At 37.9% G+C, this 21679-nt stretch overlaps 2 protein-coding genes across 2 annotated transcripts in view; one reads left to right on the top strand and one right to left on the bottom strand.

Moving 5' to 3' along the window:
- Window positions 1-14147, top strand: part of FAM13B (family with sequence similarity 13 member B) — a 91470-nt gene extending 77323 nt beyond the window's left edge. The window contains 6 exon segments of the mRNA XM_036064280.1: window positions 1628-1711; window positions 1941-2036; window positions 8408-8491; window positions 8579-8742; window positions 9908-10009; window positions 11768-14147. Of these exon segments, the coding sequence (XP_035920173.1) occupies window positions 1628-1711; window positions 1941-2036; window positions 8408-8491; window positions 8579-8742; window positions 9908-10009; window positions 11768-11891 (654 nt within the window). The 3' untranslated portion in view covers window positions 11892-14147.
- Window positions 14148-15417: 1270 nt separating this feature from the next.
- PKD2L2 (polycystin 2 like 2, transient receptor potential cation channel) overlaps window positions 15418-21679 on the bottom strand; it is a 40213-nt gene continuing 33951 nt past the window's right edge. The window contains exons 11-12 of the mRNA XM_032592925.1: window positions 16203-16315; window positions 15418-15514 (exon numbers count right to left, since the gene is read on the bottom strand). Of these exons, the coding sequence (XP_032448816.1) occupies window positions 15418-15514; window positions 16203-16315 (210 nt within the window). The remainder of the gene's footprint in view (window positions 15515-16202; window positions 16316-21679) is intronic.

Raw genomic sequence — 21679 nt, 5'->3', positions numbered from 1 at the left:
CAGCCAACCTCCTGTCCCCTCTCTCCACCCAGTTTTCTAGAGATGATTTTTTTTTTTAATATATGAAATTTATGGTCAAATTGGTTTCCATACAACACCCAGTGCTCATCCCAAAAGATGCCCTCTTCAGTACCCATCACCTACCCTCCCCTCCCTCCAACCCCCTATCAACCCTCGGTTTGTTCTCAGTTTTTAAGAGTCTCTAGAGATGATTTTGATTGGATCATCGTAATTTGAATTCATTGTCTTAGGTTTAAGGTGCTGGCTTGAGGTTGAAATCACAGTGTTTTATAGGCTATCCCTAGCTGTCCTCTACTGGGTGTATATAATCTAATGTATTAGTTATAGGAAGATATTATCCAGTGAATTTTTTTTTTTTTTAATTTTACCTCTCTTCCACTCTGGTGAGAAACATAGATTGTCTCACCCTGGGAATAAGTAGAGAGTCTATTTGGTCTGGTGTTCAAAAGGCTGTTCAGTGGAACATCGGTTTGTTGAGATGTTAAAAGGTGGTCCTCTGGAACAAAGTGGGAAGGTTCTGTGGGCAAATAAATTTGGGATGTCTTTCCTCTGTTACAGTTTAGAGTACTGAAAGATAGGAGATGAGTATTGCATGTAAAGAAAGCATCATATAGGAAGGGAAACTGAGCTTATATAGTAGAAGTCTAGGTCACAAATTGGCAGTGTTTCACTTTTTCAAGATTTATCTACTATACTGCTGCCAGATTTTCTTAATAGTTTAGTAGAAATGCTAGATTATTAGATCTGTGCTATTGTGTGTGTGTGTTTTATGTGTGTATATGAAATTATAGTTACAATGCTAATAGAAGATTGCAAAATTAAACAATAGGCATTTGTGTGTGCCTGTTGTGTGGTAGGTAGGCACTATTATAAATGCCTTTGTAACATATTAACTCATTTAGTCCTCAGTAAAGCCCTATGAGGTAGGGTCTAGTATCCCTATTTTATAGATTAGAATATTGGACAAAAAGAATTTAACTTACCCAAGGTCACTAAGCCAGTATTCATAATTTATTTAGGTAAAATATAAATAAGCCACCAAAGAGGGTTGGTACCTCCTTATTAGAAGACCACATTCGAAAAATGTCTGCAAATCTGTAAGGAAAGGCTGCGTTCTTTTTTTAAAAATATTTTTTTTTTTAATTTTTTTTTTTTGTTTTTCAACGTTTATTTATTTTTGGGACAGAGAGAGACAGAGCATGAACGGGGGAGGGGCAGAGAGAGAGGGAGACACAGAATCGGAAACAGGCTCCAGGCTCTGAGCCATCAGCCCAGAGCCCGACACGGGGCTCGAACTCATGGACCGCGAGATCGTGACCTGGCTGAAGTCGGACGCTTAACCAACTGCGCCACCCAGGCGCCCCTAAAAATATTTTTTTTAAGTAATCTTTATATCCATCATGGGGCTCAAACTCACAACCCCAAGATCCAGAGTTGCATACTAACAGACTGAACCAGCCAGGTGCCCCAGGAAAGACTATTATTCTAGGCTGGAGTGGTGATTGGCTGCCCTTTTACCCTAATTATTTACGTTGTGGGGATGATGAAAATCATGATGATGCCAGTGAGAGTGGTTTTTTATTTTTTTTTTTCTTTTAAATTGTAGAAAATGACAAAAGATCACTTGATAGAAGAGAAAACTTCTCTCCAGAAAAGTCTTCTTTACTATGAAAGTCAACATGGAAGGCCGGTAAGTGTCTCTTGCTAAAAACATTTGATTTTCCATCTTAAAAAAGATCACGAATCTCCTTTGTGGCCCACATCTGCAGAGCTGTTTTATAGAGCACTGTTTCCTGCATTCATGAGATTGCCTATTTATTTAAAATAACTTCTTAAAAATTGGGTGAAAGTCATATTGCTTAATGCTTTGGACTTCAAATTTTCTGATGACTAGGTAATTGCCATTTTCCTTGCTTTAGGTGACCAGGGAAGAAAGACACATTGTGAAACCTCTCTATGAGAGATACAGACTTGTAAAACAGATGCTGACAAGAGCTAGCATCACTCCTGTCCTTGTGAGTAAAACACACAAAGCTTTATCTAGTTCGTTTTACCAAGGCCTACCCTTTAAAAAATACTTTTATGGTGGTATATTGGAGAAATACACAGCTAAAGTAGCAAGAATTGTATATGTAAGGTGAGGTTACTGTTTTTAGAAGATAGGACGTTAACAATCAGTGTGTACCTCCCATCTCCCGGCCTTGTAAAGCGCTCTAGGTTATCATAAAAAGAAGATGTTATTAAATCTTGAAAAGTCAGAACAGGTAGCAGATAATAGCCTCCTTTTCACACATGATGAAATGGGGTAAGGAGTGATACATCCAGGGTCAGTACGTGGGGGAATTAAAAAAAAAACGAATGGACGCGAGTAAGGAGTAAGGAAGGAAGGAGGAGGAAGACGAAAGACAGAAAAAAGCAAAACGAACGCCATACTGCAGTCATCTACGGGGGTCTTGTCCTTCCTTACTTCGCCGTCTCTCTTCCTTGTTTAATCCTCCCTTATGTTTCTTACCTTCTCTTTCTCTCTCTCTCGCCTCCGCTCTCTCTCCCCACTCTCTTCTCCGCTCCCTTCCCCTTCCCTTCCCCTTCCCTTACAAGTGGGGAGGGGCAAAGGGAGAGGAAGAAAGATTCTTAAGCAGGTCCATGCCCAGCACACAGCCTGATGCAACATGGGGCTCACATGGGACTCGATCTCACAACCATGACCTGAGGTGAAATCAAGAGTTGAATGCTTAACCAAATGAGCCAGCAGGTGTCCCCCACAAAAAACAAATTTCAGACCCTGGCCTAGTTTCTTTCAATTTAAATGTGCGTGCGTGCGCGCGCGTGTGTGTTTTAATATGAAATTTATTGTCAAATTGGTTTTCTTACAATACCCCTTACTCATCCCAACAGGTGCCCTCCTTAATACCCATCACACACTTTCCCCTCCCTCCCATCCCCCAACAACCCTCAGTTTATTCTCAGTTTGTAAGAGTCTCTTATGGTTTGCTTCCCTCCCTCTCTTTTTTTCCCCTTCCCCTCCCCCATGGTCTTCTGTTAAGTTTCTCAGGATCCACATAAAAGTGAAAACATATGGTATCTATTTTTCTCTGTATGACTTATTTCACTTAGCATCACACTCTCCAGTTCCATCCACGTTGCTACAAAGGGCCATATTTCATTCTTTCTCATTGCCAAGTAGTATTCCATTGTATGTATAAACCACAACTTCTTTATCCATTCATCAGTTGATGGACATTTTGGCTCTTTCCATAATTTGACTATTGTTGAAAGTGCTGCTGTAAACATTGGGGTACAAGTGCCCCTCTGCATCAGCACTCTTGTATCCCTTGGGTAAATTCCTAGCAGTGCTATTGCTGGGTCATAGGGTAGATGTATTTTTAATTTTTTGAGGAACCTCCACACTGTTTTCCAGAGTGGCCGCACCAGTTTGCATTCCCACCAACAGTGCAAGAGGGTTCCCGTTTCTCCACATCCTCTCCAGCATCTATAGTCTCCTGATTTGCTCATTTTAGCCACTCTGACTGGCATGAGGTGATATCTGAGTGTGGTTTTGATTTGTATTTCCCTGATGAGGAGTGATGTTGAGCATCTCTTCATGTCCCTGTTGGCTATATGGATGTCTTCTTTAGAGAAGTGTCTGTTCATGTTTTCTGCCCATTTCTTCACTGGATTATTTGTTTTTCGGGTGTGGAATTTGGTGAGCTCTTCATAGATTTTGGATACTAGCCCTTTATCCGATATGTCATTTGCAAATATCCTTTCCTATTCCATTGGTTGCCTTTTAGTTTTGTTGATTGTTTCCTTTGCTGTGCAGAAGCTTTTTTTTTTTTTTTTGTCAGTCATTTTATTTTTATTTTTTCAACTTTTTTTTATTTATTTTTGAGACAGAGAGAGACAGAGCATGAACGGGGGAGGGGCAGAGAGAGAGGGAGACACAGAATCGGAAACAGGCTCCAGGCTCTGAGCCATCAGCCCAGAGCCCGACGCGGGGCTCGAACTCACGGACCGCGAGATCGTGACCTGGCTGAAGTCGGACGCTTAACCAACTGTGCCACCCAGGCGCCCCTAAGCTTTTTATCTTCATGAGGTCCCAGTAGTTCATTTTTGCTTTTAATTCCCTTGCCTTTGGGGATGTGTCAAGTAAGAAATTGCTGTGGCTGAGGTCAGAGAGGTTTTTTCCTGCTTCTCCTCTAGGGTTTTGATGGTTTCCTGTCTCACATTCAGGTCTTTCATCCACTTTGAGTTTATTTTTGTGAATGGTGTAAGAAAGTGGTCTAGTTTCATTCTTCTGCATGTTGCTGTCCAGTTCTCCCAGCACCATGTGTTAAAGAGACTGTCTTTTTTCCATTGGATATTCTTTCCTGCTTTGTCAAAGATGAGTTGGCCATACTTTTGTGGGTTCAATTCTGGAGTCTCTGTTCTATTCCATTGGTGTATGTGTCTGTTTTTGTGCCAATACCATGCTGTCTTGATGGCTTACAGCTTTGTAGTAGAGGGTAAAGTCTGGGATTGTGATGCCTCCCGCTTTGGTCTTCTTCAATATTACTTTGGCTGTTCTGGGTCTTTTGTGGTTCCATACAAATTTTAGGATTGCTTGTTCTAGCTTCGAGAAGAATGCTGATGCAATTTTAATTGGTATTGCTTTGAATGTGTAGATTGCTTTGAGTAGTATTGACATTTTAACAATATTTACTTTTCCAATCCATGAGCATGGATTGTTTTTTCCATTTCTTGGTATCTTCTTCAATTTCCTTCATAAGCTTTTTCAGCATACAGATCTTTTACATCTTTGGTTAGGTTTATTCCTAGGTATTGTAGGATTCTTGGTACAGTTGTAAATGGGATCAGTTTCTTTATTTGTCTTTCTGTTGCTTCATTATTAGTATATAAGAATGCAACTGATTTCTGTACATTAATTTTGTATCCTGCGACTTTGCTGATAAATTCATGTGTTTGAAACACATTAGTTTTGCAGTGTGGAGTTTCCTCAGAAAATTAAAAATAGACCTACCCTGTGACCCAGCAGTAGCACTGCTAGACATTTACCCAAGGGATACAGGAGTACTGATGCATAGGGGCACTTGTACCCCAATGTTTATAGCAGCACTCTCAACAATAGCCAAATTGTGGAAAGAGCCTAAATGTCCATCAGCTGATGAATGGATAAAGAAATTGTGGTTTATATACACAATGGAGTTACTACATGGCAATGAGAAAGAATGAAATATGGCCCTTTGTAGCAACGTGGATGGAACTGGAGAGTGTGATGCAAAGTGAAATAAGCCATACAGAGAAAGACAGATACCATATGTTTTCACTCTTATGTAGATCCTGAGAAACTTAACAGAAACCCATGGGGGAGGGGAAGGAAAAAAAAAAAAAGAGGTTAGAGTGGGAGAGAGCCAAAGCTTAAGAGACTCTTAAAAACTGAGAACTGAGGGTTGATGGGGGGTGGGAAGGAGGGGAGGGTGGGTGATGGGTACTGAGGAGGGCACCTTTTGGGATGAGCACTGGGTGTTGTATGGAAACCAATTTGACAATAAATTTCATATATTGAAAAAATTAAAAAAAAATATTTGAAGAAATAATAAAAAAAAGAAACACATTAGTTTTGTGATAGCTGTCATGATGATGTTGACTTAATTAATTGTACAATCTAATAAACTGATTTTTTTTCAAGTTCATCTTTTTTAGTGAAGAAGTATTAAAATAATATTCACATTGGTGTACATTTTTAGAGAAAAACAAATGATACGTACAAATTAATTGCTGTCCCCAAATTAACCCATAGATATTATGACTCTAGATTTCTCTCAGGCTCAAATAGAAAGCTGCATGTAGCCCATTCTGAATCATCTTGTAGGAATTAATTCAGTGGAACTCATGGTTTGCTTAGGCATGTAGGGTCATTTTTAGATTGATAGTCACTTGCATGGGGGTTTCTTTCAGGCTTTGACTACTCATTATTAGAAGGCTCACATTGGCTTTCTGAGCATTTTTTATTTAATTCCCATATAAATGGGTTCTTTTTAATTGGCTGCTTTTTTTTTAGTTGCTCATCCCAACACTATTTCATTTAGATAAAAACAGTTTTCTTTGAATAAGGAATCCTGTGTAGTTTATATTTGCACATATTTGATACACATCTTAATTCTTTGATTACAAGGCATTCTGTGTGTCAGTGACATTTTCATAATTCAAATTCAAAGTCTTCAAATTTCTTTATGAAAACCATTTGAGAAATCCACAAGTTTTTTTAAAATAAAACTGAAGCTTTAGGAAGCATTACTAGATCTTATGGGACTCCTAAATATGATGATCACATAGAGAAATTTGAAGTGTAAAAGTTAAGCCAAACATGAAAAGATGCTCAACGTCGCTCCTCATCAGGGAAATACATATCAAAACCACACTCAGATATCACCTCACGCCAGTCAGAGTGGCTAAAATGAACAAATCAGGAGACTATAGATGCTGGAGAAACGGGAACCCTCTTGCACTGTTTGTGGGAATGCAAACTGGTGCAGCCGCTCTGGAAAACAGTGTGGAGGTTCCTCAAAAAATTAAAAATAGACCTACCCTATGACCCAGCAGTAGCACTGCTAGACATTTACCCAAGGGATACAGGAGTACTGATGCATAGGGGCACTTGTACCCCAATGTTTATAGCAGCACTTTCAACAATCGCCAAATTGTGAAAAGAGCCTAAATGTCCATCAGCTGATGAATGGATAAAGAAATTGTGGTTTATATACACAATGGAGTACTACATGGCAATGGGAAAGAACGAAATATGGCCCTTTGTAGCAACGTGGATGGAACTGGAGAGTGTGATGCTAAGTGAAATAAGCCATACAGAGAAAGACAGATACCGTATGTTTTCACTCTTATGTAGATCCTGAGAAACTTAACAGAAACCCATGGGGGAGGGGAAGGGAAAAAAAAAAAAGAGGTTAGAGTGGGAGAGAGCCAAAGCATAAGAGCCTCTTAAAAACTGAGAACAAACTGAGGGTTGATGGGGGGTGGGAGGGAGGGGAGGGTGGGTGATGGGTATTGAAGAGGGCATTTTTTGGGATGAGCACTGGATGTGGTATGGAAACCAATTTGACAATAAATTTCATTTAAAAAAGAAAACAAAGTTAAGCCAAGACAGTTTGATAGGAAAGAATAATTTTTTTCAGCAAATGTTCTTGAGACCATTGAGTATTCACATGCAAAAAAAAAAAAAAAAGCATGAATGTAGACCCTTATCTCACACAAAATTTAACTCAGAATGGTTCATTGACCTAATTGTAAGAGCTAAAACTATAAAAGTCATAGGAAATAGAAGAATAAATCTTTGCAATCTTGAATTAGGCCGGGTTTTCTTGGATATGACAGCAAAAACACTGTCAAAAAAAAAAATTAAAATAAATTGGACCTCATCAAAATTAAAAAGAAAATCGTGCATGAAAGGACATTTTGAATTGAAAAGACAACCAACAGAATGGGATAAAATGTTTGTAAATCATGTATCTGATAAGGGACTGGTACCAGAATATATAAAGAACTCTTAGAGTTTAATAATAAAAAGTTAAATAACCCAATTAAAAAGTGGACAAAGGATTTGAATAAACATTTCTTCAGCGATCTATAAGTGGCCATTAGGCACTTGAAAAGATGTTCAGCATCATTAGTTATTAGGAAATGCAATAAACCACATTCACATACCACTTTATACCCACTAGTATGGCTTTAATGAGAAAAGATAACCGTGTTGACAAGGATGTGGAGAAATTGGAATGCTTACACACTGCTGATAGAATGTTAAATGGTGCAGCTACTTTCATAACTAGTTTGGCAGTTCCTCAAAAGGTTAAACATAGAGTTGCCATCTGACCTAGCAATTCTCCTTCTAGGTATATGCCTCAGAGAATTGAAAATATGTCTGTACAAAAACTTGTACACAATTGTTCATACAGCATCATTCCTAATGGCTAAAATATAGGAAAAAACCCATATGTCCAGCAACTGATAGATACACAAATTGTGCTTTACCCAAATATTGGAATATCAGTTAGCCATAAAAAGGGAAAATGAAAGCTATTGACAGCTATTGTTAAAAAGGCAAATGCTCCAAATAAAATTGCATGTAATACTTTCTTTTTTAAAAAATATTTATTGAATGAGCTCTTTTAGAGTATCCAGACATAAATGAACATTTAGCACTCTTGTGCATACATAATAAAACATAAACAAAATTAAATTTACTAAGGAATCCTAAAAATTTTATTTCATGTGGTTAAGATTTTGAAAATAAAAGTTTTATATTTGTTCATAGTGAATGAAGCTTCCTTGAATGCTTTAAATATTTAAAGTGTAAACCATTTTTATGTTACAGGGATCTCCATCTACCAAGCGAAGGGGTCAGATGTTACAACCAATCATAGAAGGAGAAACTGCCCATTTTTTTGAAGAAATCAAGGTAATCCTTAAGAGAATTCATTCTCTGATGTCTTTCTTAAGGAAAAAGTTGAGTCATGGCTTGTTTATCTGTTCAATAACTTTTTAGGAAGAAGAAGAAGATGGTGTTACTCTGTCCTCTGAGCTAACTGATATCTTGAAAACTGCTGTGCAGGCACAGTCTTCATTGGAAAACTCTGAATCTGATGTTGAAGAAAATCAGGAAAAACTGGCTCTGGATCTCCGATTGTCAAGTACTCGAGCAGCTTCTATGTATGTTTGCTGGTTTGTGATTTTAACCTATTTGTATAATAAAATTTACATGCTGGTGTAAATATTAAGTAAACAAGAACTTGGAGGGAATTAATGTAGTGCTTCAGATATGGACCCTTTTTAGAGTGTGATTTATAAATCACTTACTGTGTTTTAAAAATTAAAGAAACTAAAATCCTGCATTTGCTTCATAACGGAGTACAGGAATCAGCTAGTTAGGTTTGTTTTCTCTCTCAGCTTCTTTCCCTGGTATGGTGTGTAACTGGTTTTCAGCCCTGGCTTCACTTTTTTTTTTTCTTTTTTTTTTTTAATTGAGGTATAACCAACATGCTCTATTAGTTTCAGGTTGGTGTACACCATATTGACTTGACAATTCTATATATTACTCAGTGCTCACCACAGCAAGTGTGGTCACCATACAATGTTATTGTAGTATTATTGACTACATTCCCTGGGCTGTACTTTCCATCTTTGTGACTTACTTATTTTATAATTGGAAGTTTGTGCCTCATTCAGATCCCGTTCACCTATTGTATCTATCTCCTCACCTGTCTACCTCCCTCACAGCCACCCAGTTTGTTCTCTGTATTAATGAGACCTCTATTATTTGTTCATTTTGGTTTTTAGAGTCCACAAATAAGTAAAATCATAGGGTATTTGTCTTTATCTCTCTGACTTAATTCATTTAGCATTATATACCCATTAGTTTCATCCATGTTGTTGCAAATGGCAAGATCTCCTTTTTTATGGCCCAGTAATATTCCTGTGTGTGTGTGTGTGTGTGTGCGTGTGTGTTTATGTACACCACATCTTCTTTATCCATTACTCTACTGATGGACACTTGGATTGCTTCCATATCTTGGCTATTGTAAATAATGGTGCAGTAAACGTAAGGGTGCCTATCTCTTTTCAAATTAGGGTTTTTGTTTTCTTTTGGTAAATAGGAGTGGAATTACTGGATCATATGGTAACTTCTGTTTTTAATTTTTTGAGCAGTCTCCATATTGTTTTCCACAGTAATGCTAGTTTCACTTTAAGATTACCTAGGGAAAAAGTTTTTTTAAATACTGCTGTAGAGGTGCCTTTAGTTTGCAGCCAGTGTTTGAACCCCTGGTAAGAGTCAAAATGTTCTTTCAATAATGTTTTCTTTCCATTTAAATTTCAGGCCTGAATTACTGGAACAACTTTGGAAAGCTAGAGCTGAAAAGAAGAAGCTACGTAAAACGTTACGGGAATTTGAAGAAGCATTTTATCAACAGAATGGAAGGTTTGTTGAACATCACAAAATTGAGTCTTCCTTCTTCCTTTTTTTTTTTTTTTTTTTAAATTTTTTTTTCAACGTTTTTTATTTATTTTTGGGACAGAGAGAGACAGAGCATGAACGGGGGAGGGGCAGAGAGAGAGGGAGACACAGAATCGGAAGCAAGCTCCAGGCTCTGAGCTCAACACAGAGACCCATGTGGGGCTCGAACTCACGAACCATGAGATCATGACCTAAGCCAAAGTCAGACGCTTAACCGAATGAGCCACCCAGGTGCCCCGAGTCTTCCTTCTTCTTAAACTTAAGGGCTTATATGGTAAATTAAAGGAATATATAGGAATAGAAATAAATTGTGCACATAAGCATGTTATCATTGAAAAAAAAAAGTAGAAAACATTCCTTTTTACTTGGAAGTCCTGCTATTAATGGCAAGAAAAAGAGCTAGGGGAACAATACCTGATAAAATATTTCAGAGTTGTTCTAGAGGGGCTTGGTTGAGTGGCAGTTATGTTGTGTTTTTTAATTCTACATCCTCACCCTTTTGGCAGTGTTTGTGAAACAAAAGGTTTTTCCTTTTGTAAAGGGTCCTGTGACAGCTAGTGTGGATCCTTACACTAAGACTGTGGCTACTTAGGCTGCATGTTGGGCCATTCCAGGCTTCGCATTTTCAGGGTGTGCAACAGGGTGCCAGTCAATAGTGTGGCTCCTAGAATACAGTATGGCATGTGTTTTTATCTAACTGGGGCACAGTTGACTCAGTGGAACTCTTTAAGAAAAATACATTCTAGTTCAGATGATGGACAGAAATGAATGTTATCTCAGACCTCAGAAAAGTTTCTCCATGTAACTGGGTGGTCTTAACAAGCCAGTAGCTATATTACAAATTCCAAACTGTGTTTACTTTGAGAATTTTCTATATAGTGGGCAAAAATGGTTAAAAAACACTCAGTGTAAGAATGCATTTTTTCAAGGGGCGCCTGGGTGGCGCAGTCGGCTAAGCGTCCGACGTCAGCCAGGTCACGATCTCGCGATCCGTGAGTTCGAGCCCCGCGTCAGGCTCTGGGCTGATGGCTCAGAGCCTGGAGCTTGCTTCCGATTCTGTGTCTCCCTCTCTCTCTGCCCCTCCCCCGTTCATGCTCTGTCTTTCTCTGTCCCAAAAATAAATAAATGTTAAAAAAAAAAAAAATTTAAAAAAAAATAAAAAAAAAAGAATGCATTTTTTCAAGTACCTTCTTATTCTTTGCCTTAATGGAAGGAAACTTTTTTGTAATTATACTTAGGATGGTTTGATGCTTTACCTAGAGATGAAACTGAATTGGATTGGGTCATTAATATAAAGTGAGAAAACTGCTTTTTTCTGTGTGTAAGATCTTTTACTTCTCAATTCACTGAAGCCATAGTACAGTAAATGTATGAAATTACTGACTGTAATTCTCTAGCACTTGATATACACTTCCAGACCTGACAGAGTCTAGCAGCGCGTGTCTTACTAAAGTATTTGGCTTCTGCTGGTTCTCTGCAATGAACATCGATAAGTATAACATTATTGAATCTGTCACTAGAGAAATTCATCAAAAAAAGTATTTTAGGATTGTTCCTTGGGGATGGGGTGTGGGGAATTAGTGCAGTAATCTATCTTCTTGCAGAGCAGTTTTTTTATTTGAATTTGCATTTGGTAACATTGTGTCTCACATCAGGACAAGTTCTGGGACTTTATTTTTCAGATGATCTCCAGAATATTACAGATTTTATTTTCTTCCCTAGGAATGCCCAGAAGGAGGATCGTGTTCCAGTGCTTGAGGAGTACAGAGAGTACAAGAAAATTAAAGCCAAACTTAGGCTTCTTGAAGTTCTTATCAGCAAACAAGATTCTTCAAAATCCATATAAAATATACTCCTTGAAAACATCATAAAAATCAGTTGTATTCCCTGAAGCAATCATCGTGTGTACTTGGCTGGTACTTGAGTTCATTTTGTCAGGCACTCAGAAAGTATCACTTTGTACTTGGTTGTGGTGCCACTAGAGAATGATGGGAGGGTAAGTAGACCCTCTCTAGGGAGCGTGGTGTTCCATATTAACCACAGACTGTCCTCTTCACCTTTAGCAAACATCAGTTTTCTTCATTGTTTTGTACTACAGATACATCCTGTTAGCAAAAGACTAGTACTTTATTCTTTCAACTTCAAGAACTTTGGAGATACAAGCTTTTTGTTGTTACCAACTTTGCTTTTATTATTATTTTTTTAATTACTGAAGAAAATTGAGAGGAACATCTTCACATTGAATTCTTCGGTTGCCTTTTTCTTACAGAATGACTGAAAATTTGAAAGAAAAGCCTATAAATGTGCACATATGCAACTATGTCTTATGTTTTCTTAGAAAACCAAACTCAAACTGAAATTTCAAGTCCTACTGTGGAACACATTTCTGTTTAATTTCCAAAGTGAAAGTTTCTCACAGGTTATATGTTAGCAAAATTTTGCAATTCAGTGGTCACACAGCTCCTGGATGAAGATAACAGAGGGCACACCAAAAAGTGACCTTGTTTATTAGTATAGTGAACACACACACCACACATCACACACAGAACTGAATCATTTCACATGCTGCCTATGGGACATAAGTTACTGTTTGTTTCCTCAGTTATTCTTTTTGAGCTGGTGATGATGTGATTTGTCTGCATCAGATCCTGTACTTTTTCCTCCCACCCACCTCCAGATAATGTGAGAAAATAGCCATGTCTGTGTAGGAACACTGATGGTGCTCAGATTTGTGTGTGCAATCAGATGGGCCTAAGTTGGCAAAAGAGTCATTATGCGTGAATCAAATCTGTTCTTAACAAGGGCTATACCACTGCATTTTTTACATGTACCTTCCAGGGGTCACATCATTTTTTTTTTCTCTTTTAATTGGCAAAATCCATGAAGAAAACATCCTCTAACAGGACCACTTTGGCTCAGCACATGGTATTTAAGGCAGCTGTGTAGTGGTGTTCAAAGATGTCTAGTGGTATGCCCCTTGTCATATACTCTAAGCTGATTTTTTGTTCTTTGGCTTTGCATGGCTTTCCTTCAAGTACTCTTCTGGTATCATTCTGCTCATCGTTTTCACAGAATGGTGACTTTATTTGGGCTAACAGTAGTAATAGCATATTCTGGTCAGGCTTAATCTAAGTGTTAATTCTTTTCTTGGTGCTTTTTTGGATTGATGAGTGTCTCACTTTGTGCCCATGGTTTGCATGCATTGACTCATGCGTGATTTTCTTAACTAGCTAATATTAACAGTTCCATGTAAAAATGGACCTCTGCAACATTCTTTAATAAAAGTGAGGGAAGCACGAACCTCAGACTTGCAGCACTATTACATAGTAAGCACATGAAGTAGCTTGATAATAAGTAGTGTTTCTAGTGTTTCACATTTCACCTATGTGTGCAATGCCTTTTTCGGGGGGAGGGAATGTTCATTGGTGGTGAACATGTAGTTTTACTGGGGAATAAAGCACTAAATCCAGCCCTTTTTGTGTGGTTTCCTTTTGGTATGCCTAGGTTGTTCATAACGTATACCTAGAAAAATGAAATTGAAAATGCCAAAACAAGTATCATATCACTTTGATTTGAATCCAGCATGCAGTGTGCATTTATTTCTTTCAGTCTCCAGACAGGAGTGTATCCAAACATCTAATTTAATGTGCACTGTGTATTGTTTTATATGAATGTTTATATATACCACATGCAAAAATGTCCATATGCACTATTTAAATGTTTTAAATAATATATTCCTTCTTTATAATGCTAAATCTATATGAGTACCATATTTTTATAAGTCAGTGGCCTGACTGGTTTCATTTTAGAATTAACAGCTGCTTCATGGTGTTGATTATTCACTGTTAATGTTTGGCTGCGAGTAGAATAGATAAAAGTAGCATGGCAGCACTTACGCTATGTGACAGTACTTGTGTGTCATAGTTGAGCAGTAGGTGGTAGAACTAGGCAGTTTGTGATGAGTTTTACTTTGGTACAAGTAAAAACAGTATATCTATATACAAATAATATATAGATATATATGACCACCAATATAATCGCATTGCTGTGTCTGGCACTTCATTGTATAGACTTTTGTAATAAAAGAACTTGAATGTTCTAAGTCATTGTAAATGTTTTTTGTTTTCACTAGATGTTAAAAGACAAAAAATAGAGACCTCAAGTGTTTCTTTGCCTTAATGTTCTTGGGCTTTGTTGGAATTACCTCATTTAGGGACCACGGGGGGACAACATGGTTACTAAGCCACTTGGCTGGCTACAGCTCTGGGGAGTGGTAAGACTAGGGAAGGCCATGTTGTTAAATGCCTTGTGGAAGTCTAGAAGATGCAGAGAGAACAGTCAGCATTTCTTGTTGGAATGAATTATTCTATTAAGCATACTTGAGGTACAGTTTCTAAGAAAAGAGCGTGCATGGCTGGCTTGAGGAAGGTGGGTAGATTTAAAATCTATTGAGCACCAATGTGGAAATTGAGTATGATGGTGAGATGATGTTGTTTGGGCCAAGAGAACATATGGCTCTTCCAGGAGGACTTATGTAACGTGCTAAAAATATAGAAGAGTTACCTCACACAACTTTACGACCACTCAGACAGGGGTTTTGCAGCACCCTCATTCATATTTCTCATGCATTAAGTTGACTTCTCATAACTCTGATACTCCTACCTTGCTCTTTGTTTTTACAGTATATTTTGCTTTTAGAGTAGTTGAGGAAATACTTAGGAAACTTTAAATGTGTTACTTTAGAATCTTTCTAGATGAATTTCCAGTTTGAAAATATTAGTGAAAATTCTGTAGATGATTGGTAAGTTTGTTCTTGTACACTTTAGCTTTTTCTAGATGACCTCAAACTGGGAGGAATGGAGGTGAGATTACTTTATTTGGGGTCTTATATAATGGTTTTCCAGAATCATAGGTATTTATTAATTTATTTATGGCCAGGACAAGTTATAACATGGTACATGATGAAAACACCTAACGGTTCCTATACTCTAGGTAACATTGAGAAAACTGCTTATGACCTATTAGAGACCTGCCCCATGAACTATATGCAGCATTTGATACTTTAACTCCACATTCCTAGAATTTAATAATAAATCTCATTATAAAATCATTTACGTGTACTGGTGTGTATACTCTGGAAGTGTGCTGTTTGGATTGCACAGTGGGGCCCATTCAGGGGTACTTAATTTCTGGAAATCTTTTGGTGAAATCATTTTGGTAATTATACTCTGATGATAGCTTGATGATAGGTGGTACAGTGTTTTTAAAGTGTACCTGAAATGGGTACATGTTTAGGAAATAATTCAGTACAGGGATAAATCTTTGTTACAAATGCTCAATGATTGTATCACAGATTCTCACCCGCACTTGTCTTAATTTTGTAGAGCTGAAATCCTTCTCATCACTCGGTTTAGTTTTAAACTGACGTAGTGTAATTCTTTCTCCAGCTCCACGGCATATAAAAAGAGTCTGCAGGATAATTTAGAAGGAAGCAGAGAATGGGTCAGTAACATGCCTTCGTGCATAGAGAGACAGCAGGTTATTAGTGCCTTTTGTGAAGTACTTGGGGTGGGAAGATAATACTTTAAGCTTCTAAAACATGCCTAGTAGGGCCAATTATGGATCTTATATTCTAAAATAGTGGAGAACAGGGTCTGCTGTGCATATTAAATATAAATGGCAGTTCCCGTTAAAAAACTTAAAAGGGGGAGCACCTGGGTGGTTCAGTCGTCCAACTTCAGCTCAGGTCATGATCTCAGGTTCGTGAGTTCAAGCCCCGTGTAGGGCTCTGTGCAGGCTTGGAGCCCAGAACCTGCTTCGGGTTCTTTGTCTCCCTCTCTCTCTGCCCCACCCCTGCTTGCACTCTGTCTCTATCTCTCAAAAATGAATAAACGTGAAAAAAAAGTGTTTTTTTAAATATAAATGGCAGTTCCTATTTGGAGATGTAAGAGTAAAAGCAGTTGGTTTCACTCTTACCTTACATTTAAACAAATGGAGTATTGTGCTTTCTGATTAATTTCAAAGTTGAGTAAAAAGATGAAAAAAAAGGGGGTGGCATCTCAGAATAAGGTTCTGATTTCGGGAAAATAATGTAATTCATGTCCCCAGTCACCATATCATGATATCCCAGAGTGCCCTGGTTAGAACAAATACTTACTCTCGAAATTCTTGTTGCGTGACAGGCTGGTAGTCATCTTGAATTTCTGAAGAATAATACTTTTTCTCAAGCCTCTCTTTCCACTTTTTCATCTGCTCTGCACTTTGAATCTCCTGTCAAGTCAGAGGACAAGCATAGGCTGCACCTTTAAATTTTTCTCTATCTTAAGTCTTTGGTACCCAAGCATCACAGCATTGAGAATCTTTTTATTTTTTAATCTAAATGGCTTTATTTTTTTTTCTTGTCTTATTGCACTGGCTAAACCTCCAGTACAAGATGGAATAGAGATAGTGAGAATGGACGTCCTTGCTTTGATGCTGATCTTAGGGAGAAAGCATTCAGTTTGTCATCAGTATGTAGGCTTATAGCTGACAGGTTTTTGGGTTTTTTTTTTGTTTTGTTTTGTTTTTGTTTTTGTTTTTTTGTAGATACTCCTTATGAAGTCTTGTAAAATCTCTTTTCTACAGTTTGCTGAGAGTTTCTGTTATGGCTGAATGTTGACTTAGGTGAAATGCTTTTTTTTAAGGTACATAAATTATTATTTGTTCTTTTCCTTTTTATTCTATTGGTATGGTGAGTTGCATTAATTGATTTTCAACATTCCCTTCCTGAGAGACACCCCATTGGTCACAGTGCTTTATTGTTAAATTCAATTTGCCAATGTTTTGTTGAGGATTTTTGCATCTGCATTTATGAAATATGTTGGTCTGTACATTTTTTTTTCTTTTAGTGTCTTTCTCTGTTTTCTTTATCAGGGTAACTTTATTTTTTTACTTTTTTTTTGAGTTGATTTTTTTTTTTTAATTTTAATTTTTTAAAATTTGCATCCAAATTAGTTAGCGTATAGTGCAACAATGATTTCAGGAGTAGATTCCTTAGTGCCTCTTATCCATTTAGCCCATCTCCCCTCCCACAACCCCTCCTGTAACCCTCAGTTTGTTCTCCATATTTATGAGTCTCTTCTGTTTTGTCCCCCTCCCTGTTTTTATATTATTTTTGTTTCCCTTCCCTTATGTTCATAAGTTTTGTCTTTTAAAGTCCTCATATGAGTGAAGTCATATGATTTTTGTCTTTATCTCACTAATTTCACTTAGCATAATACCCTCCATTTCCATCCACATAGTTGCAAATGGCAAGATTTCATTCTTTTTGATTGCTGAGTAATATTCCATTATATATATATGTAATATATATATATATACACGCGCCACATCTTCTTTATCCATTCATCCATCAATGGACATTTGGGCTCTTTCCATACTTTGGCTATTGTGGATAGTGCTGCTATAAACATGGGGTTGCATGTGTCCCTTCGAAACAGCACACCTGTATTCCGTGGATAAATGCCTCATAGTGCAATTGCTGGGTCGTAGGGTAGTTCTATTTTTAGTTTTTTTAGGAACCTCCATATTGTTTTCCAGAGTGGCTGCACCAGTTCGCATTCCCACAGCATTGAGGATCTTAAACTGTGTAGTTTACTCTCCAGAGCTGTGATGTTGAGCCCCACTGGACTTTTGCCCTTCCTGGTTTTTTCAGTCTGTGCATCAGCAGATTCACTTGAGAGGGCTTGGTATTAGTACTGTTCACTCTTGTTGGGTGGGTTTTTCTTTGTGTGTGTGTGTGTGTGTGTGTGTGTGTGTGTGTGTGTGTGTGTGTGTTTTAATTAAAATCCTCAGCTTGTTCTTCACTGCCTCTTCCCCTGTGCCTCTCCAGCTGAGTTTTTCTGGTTTTCTGTTCTTCACTTGGCCAAAGCTGAGCTGTTCTTTTCTGTACTTTTGTTGCTTAATGAAGCAAATGTATTTCAGAGTACATCTGTGGGTATATGTTCTCCCAGCTGCTTCGCAGCCAGACCCCTGCAGTCTTACCTAACAGTCCCTAGTCCCTTTTTCGGGATTACTGCATCAATATATGCACTCCAGTCTGTCCACAGACCCCAAAATAAGCTCCTCATACCAGCGAATTCTTGTTGCATTTTTCTCTGCTTCTAAAGAGTCCTTCCTGTGTTTTGTCCTCACTACCACCCACTTCCTTTTTAGCATCCAAATAACATTTTCCCAACTTTAGGGGAAAAAAAAGTTATGTTGTGGAAAATAGGGGCAGCACTAAAAAAAGGGAAAGAAGAGACATTGCACCCAGATATGATCCAGAGACTTTCCAGTATCTGATACCATCCTGCTCCAGCAATAATGTGAAGTAACTAAGTTGATCCCTTTATAAGCATTCTGATCCCTTTATAAGCATCCTCAGAGAGGATGGTGATGCCCTTGTCCATACAAGCATAAATGTATGCTATTCTGGTCAAAGAAACTATTCTATCAGACAGTGTCTATTGTTAAACCAACATATCAGAAGTAGGAAAGGATGGCTTTCAATCTTGCTACTTTTATTTTGGCCACATTATAGCATTTATGTTTTTACACAGTCACCGATAAATTTAATGTGGTAAAGCGGTAGGCCCTGCAACTATTTCTAAATGACCAGGCCTAATTAAAATGTAGATGTGTAAGTAGTTTGGGTTAAACAGACTGCCTAGTAAACTTGACTCATCCTTCAGAAAACCCATCTCAACTATCACTACGTCTGTGAAGCCTGCCTTGACATTCACAGGAAAGTGATGCTTTTCCTCACAAGCAGAGGACCGACTCTTCAAGGGCATTTTCTCCAAGTTCCAAGGTCCTTACACCCTCACCTCTTCCTGTAGATGGTAGCTGTCTCTTACTGTTGTCTCTGGATTAATTTAGTGTTAAACACTGGCTCTTCTAGTCCTCTACTACCTCAGAAAGGAATTCTTTCTGTGGTAAATACCCTCTTTTTGGACTACCTAGTGTAGTCCACTGGACCCTAACTAATGAGTACTTGGTAGCAGGGGAACTCCAAAGAAACAGACCCTCAGAGATAGCGTATTTACAGCAAGGGACATAACAGACTTTTAAGAATATGAGATGAACACCCGGCCCTTTGGGATTCCTCAGGCTACAGAACCAGCAGGGAAAGAAGCGGTTACTCAACTAACTGAGGTAACTGATCCCAATTGCCAAGGAAAAATTGCTGCTACAGAATGGGCTCAGAGAGGGCTGTATTTGGAACCCAGGGAATTCTCTGGGGGATGCCTCCTGATACTCTTATGAACAAAAATAGACTGTGTAGTTGAGGGGCACCTGGCTGTCTCAGCAGAGCATGCAGCTCTTGATTTCAGGGTTGTGAGTTTGGGCCCCTATATTAGGGTAGAGTTTACTTAATATAAATAAATCCATAAATAGTAGTTTGAACATTAAGTTCTTAAGGAATTGTGATATCAGTAGAAAAGGTCTTAATATCACTCAGAGAGAAATACAGTTACTGTTGGGACTGTGCTTTTCCCTTTTGGGGGAGAGGAGAAAAGTGCCTTCATTTGTATAAAGGATAATTCCAACTTATTCAGTGGAACCTTGAAAAATAGTTATTATCGTTTTATAGAAGCTCACACATGTGTACTAAAAGCCGAAAGGATGAGCTGGACTATTTGATCTCTCTCAACTCAAAATTTGCCTTCTTTTTTTTCTTTTTAATATTTTTATTTATTTTTGAGAGAGAGCGTGTGTGCATGAGTGGGGGAGGGGCAGAAAGAGAGAGGGAGACACAGAATCTGAAACAGGCTCTGGGCTCAGAGCTGTGAGCACAGAGCCTGACGCAGGGCCCGAACTCAGAAATGGCGAGATCATGACCTGAGCCAAAGTGGAATGCTTAACCGACTGTGCCACCCAGGCACTCCTCAAAACACCTTCTTAAACTCTGATGCTGGGTCTCAGGTTTTACTAACCTCATTCCTCAGGCTTTTGCTACACTGGCTTGTTAGGTTCTGCCTTCGTGGAGGATGGAGAGGTGCAGGAGAGTCTGGGTTTTTATCTATCACCATTGTTTCTGCAAATAGTAGTTGTCTCCAGCAGTAGTGGTTGGCTCCAGGCTGCGGCATTCCTGATGTCTTTGGCATAACCAGAACCAGGCCCATCACACTCAGAAACAGCAGTGGCAGGGGTGGGATGGGGATTACCCTCAGAGGTCTCACTAGACAGCTCTGGAGGCTGAGTCTCTAAGATAAGGTTCAGAAAACTTCACCTTTTGTAACCTCAGCCTTGGGAGGGGTAGCGTCCTCCTACAGTCTGAGTTGCATCAGGGTTTTTACTTTTTCTGCCTTCCATTCCCCATGTAATCATTTCCCTGTAGTTAATTTCTTGTTTGAAATATATATTGTGGTTTCGATTTTCCTAAGTCCTGACTCACAGTATATATTCTTATTTCATCAAGTATATTTTTGTGTCTTTAAGGAATGTTTAAAATTTTTCCATTTCTTGGTTTTAAACACTTTTTATGAATTCCTGGGCATTTTCTTTGTTGCTATTATAGAGTCTTCTATAATTTTTAATGAACTGGTTGGTGTTTGCATAATTGCATTTACTTAGATTATTTTTTTCCTAATGCTGCATTGAATTCTGGTACTTGCATACCTAGGAAACTTGAATACCTAGTTGGCAGACCTAGGAAGCTTTAAGAGAATCGTAAGTCAAATAGAAGTAGTTTATTTATATCTCTTCCCTTTCAATTCTTAACATTTCTAATTTATCTCTCTTAATTGTTTTGGCTGATCCCTCCAGTACATCCTTTCTTGTCCCTTGTCCCTGACATGTCATTGTTTCTCTGTTAAGTAAGGTACTAGCTTAGGGGTGAGATAGATATGTTTTTTGGTGGGGGGGAGGGTGAGATAAATGTTTTTATCATATCAAGGAAGTGTTCACTGATTCCTGTTTTGTTTTGTTGTCCTAAGATTAGATATTGAATCTTCCCAAATATCTAGCATCTGTGGAAAATGATCATGTAACTTTCATTTTGGATCTATTAATAGAATGAGTTATGTTAATTAGTTGATTACCCAATTTTAAACCATCTTTCCATTCTTAGAGTAAGCCCTACTGAATCATGTTATATTATTGTGTTCGATTCTGTTGCTATTATTTTATTTAGGATTTTTACTTCAAAATTTATAACTGGTATGTGTATGTGTGTGTATAGTCATTTTACATGATGACTATATAGCCATTTTATAAAAATAATTTGACAGTTGTCCATTTTCTTTTTTCTCTGGAACAGCTTGAGTAGTTTGAAACTATTTGTTCCTTACAAATATGATACAATTCATTTGTGGGGCCTCATTTATTTTTCAGGTAGCTCTTTCATGACCTTATTTCTTCTACAGAGTGGATTTGTTTAGGTTTTTAAAAATCTTTTCTGGGGTCAGTTTTGATAAATATATTTTCAGAGAAAAATTACCCACTGCTTTCAGTTTTTCAAACATTATTTGCATAAAGTTATACAAAAAAGTCTCTTAGTGATTTTTTTTCAGGTGTACAACATAATTTCATATATGTATATTTTGTGAAATGATCACTATAGTAAGTGTAATTATTAGTCAACCTTCATCACTACACAGTTAATAGATTTTT

The sequence above is a fragment of the Lynx canadensis genome, chromosome A1 (assembly GCF_007474595.2).
Source record: "Lynx canadensis isolate LIC74 chromosome A1, mLynCan4.pri.v2, whole genome shotgun sequence".
In the NCBI taxonomy this organism is placed as follows: domain Eukaryota; kingdom Metazoa; phylum Chordata; class Mammalia; order Carnivora; family Felidae; genus Lynx; species Lynx canadensis.
Note: the sequence above shows the minus strand (reverse complement) of the source record. Positions and strands in the feature narration are given on the sequence as shown.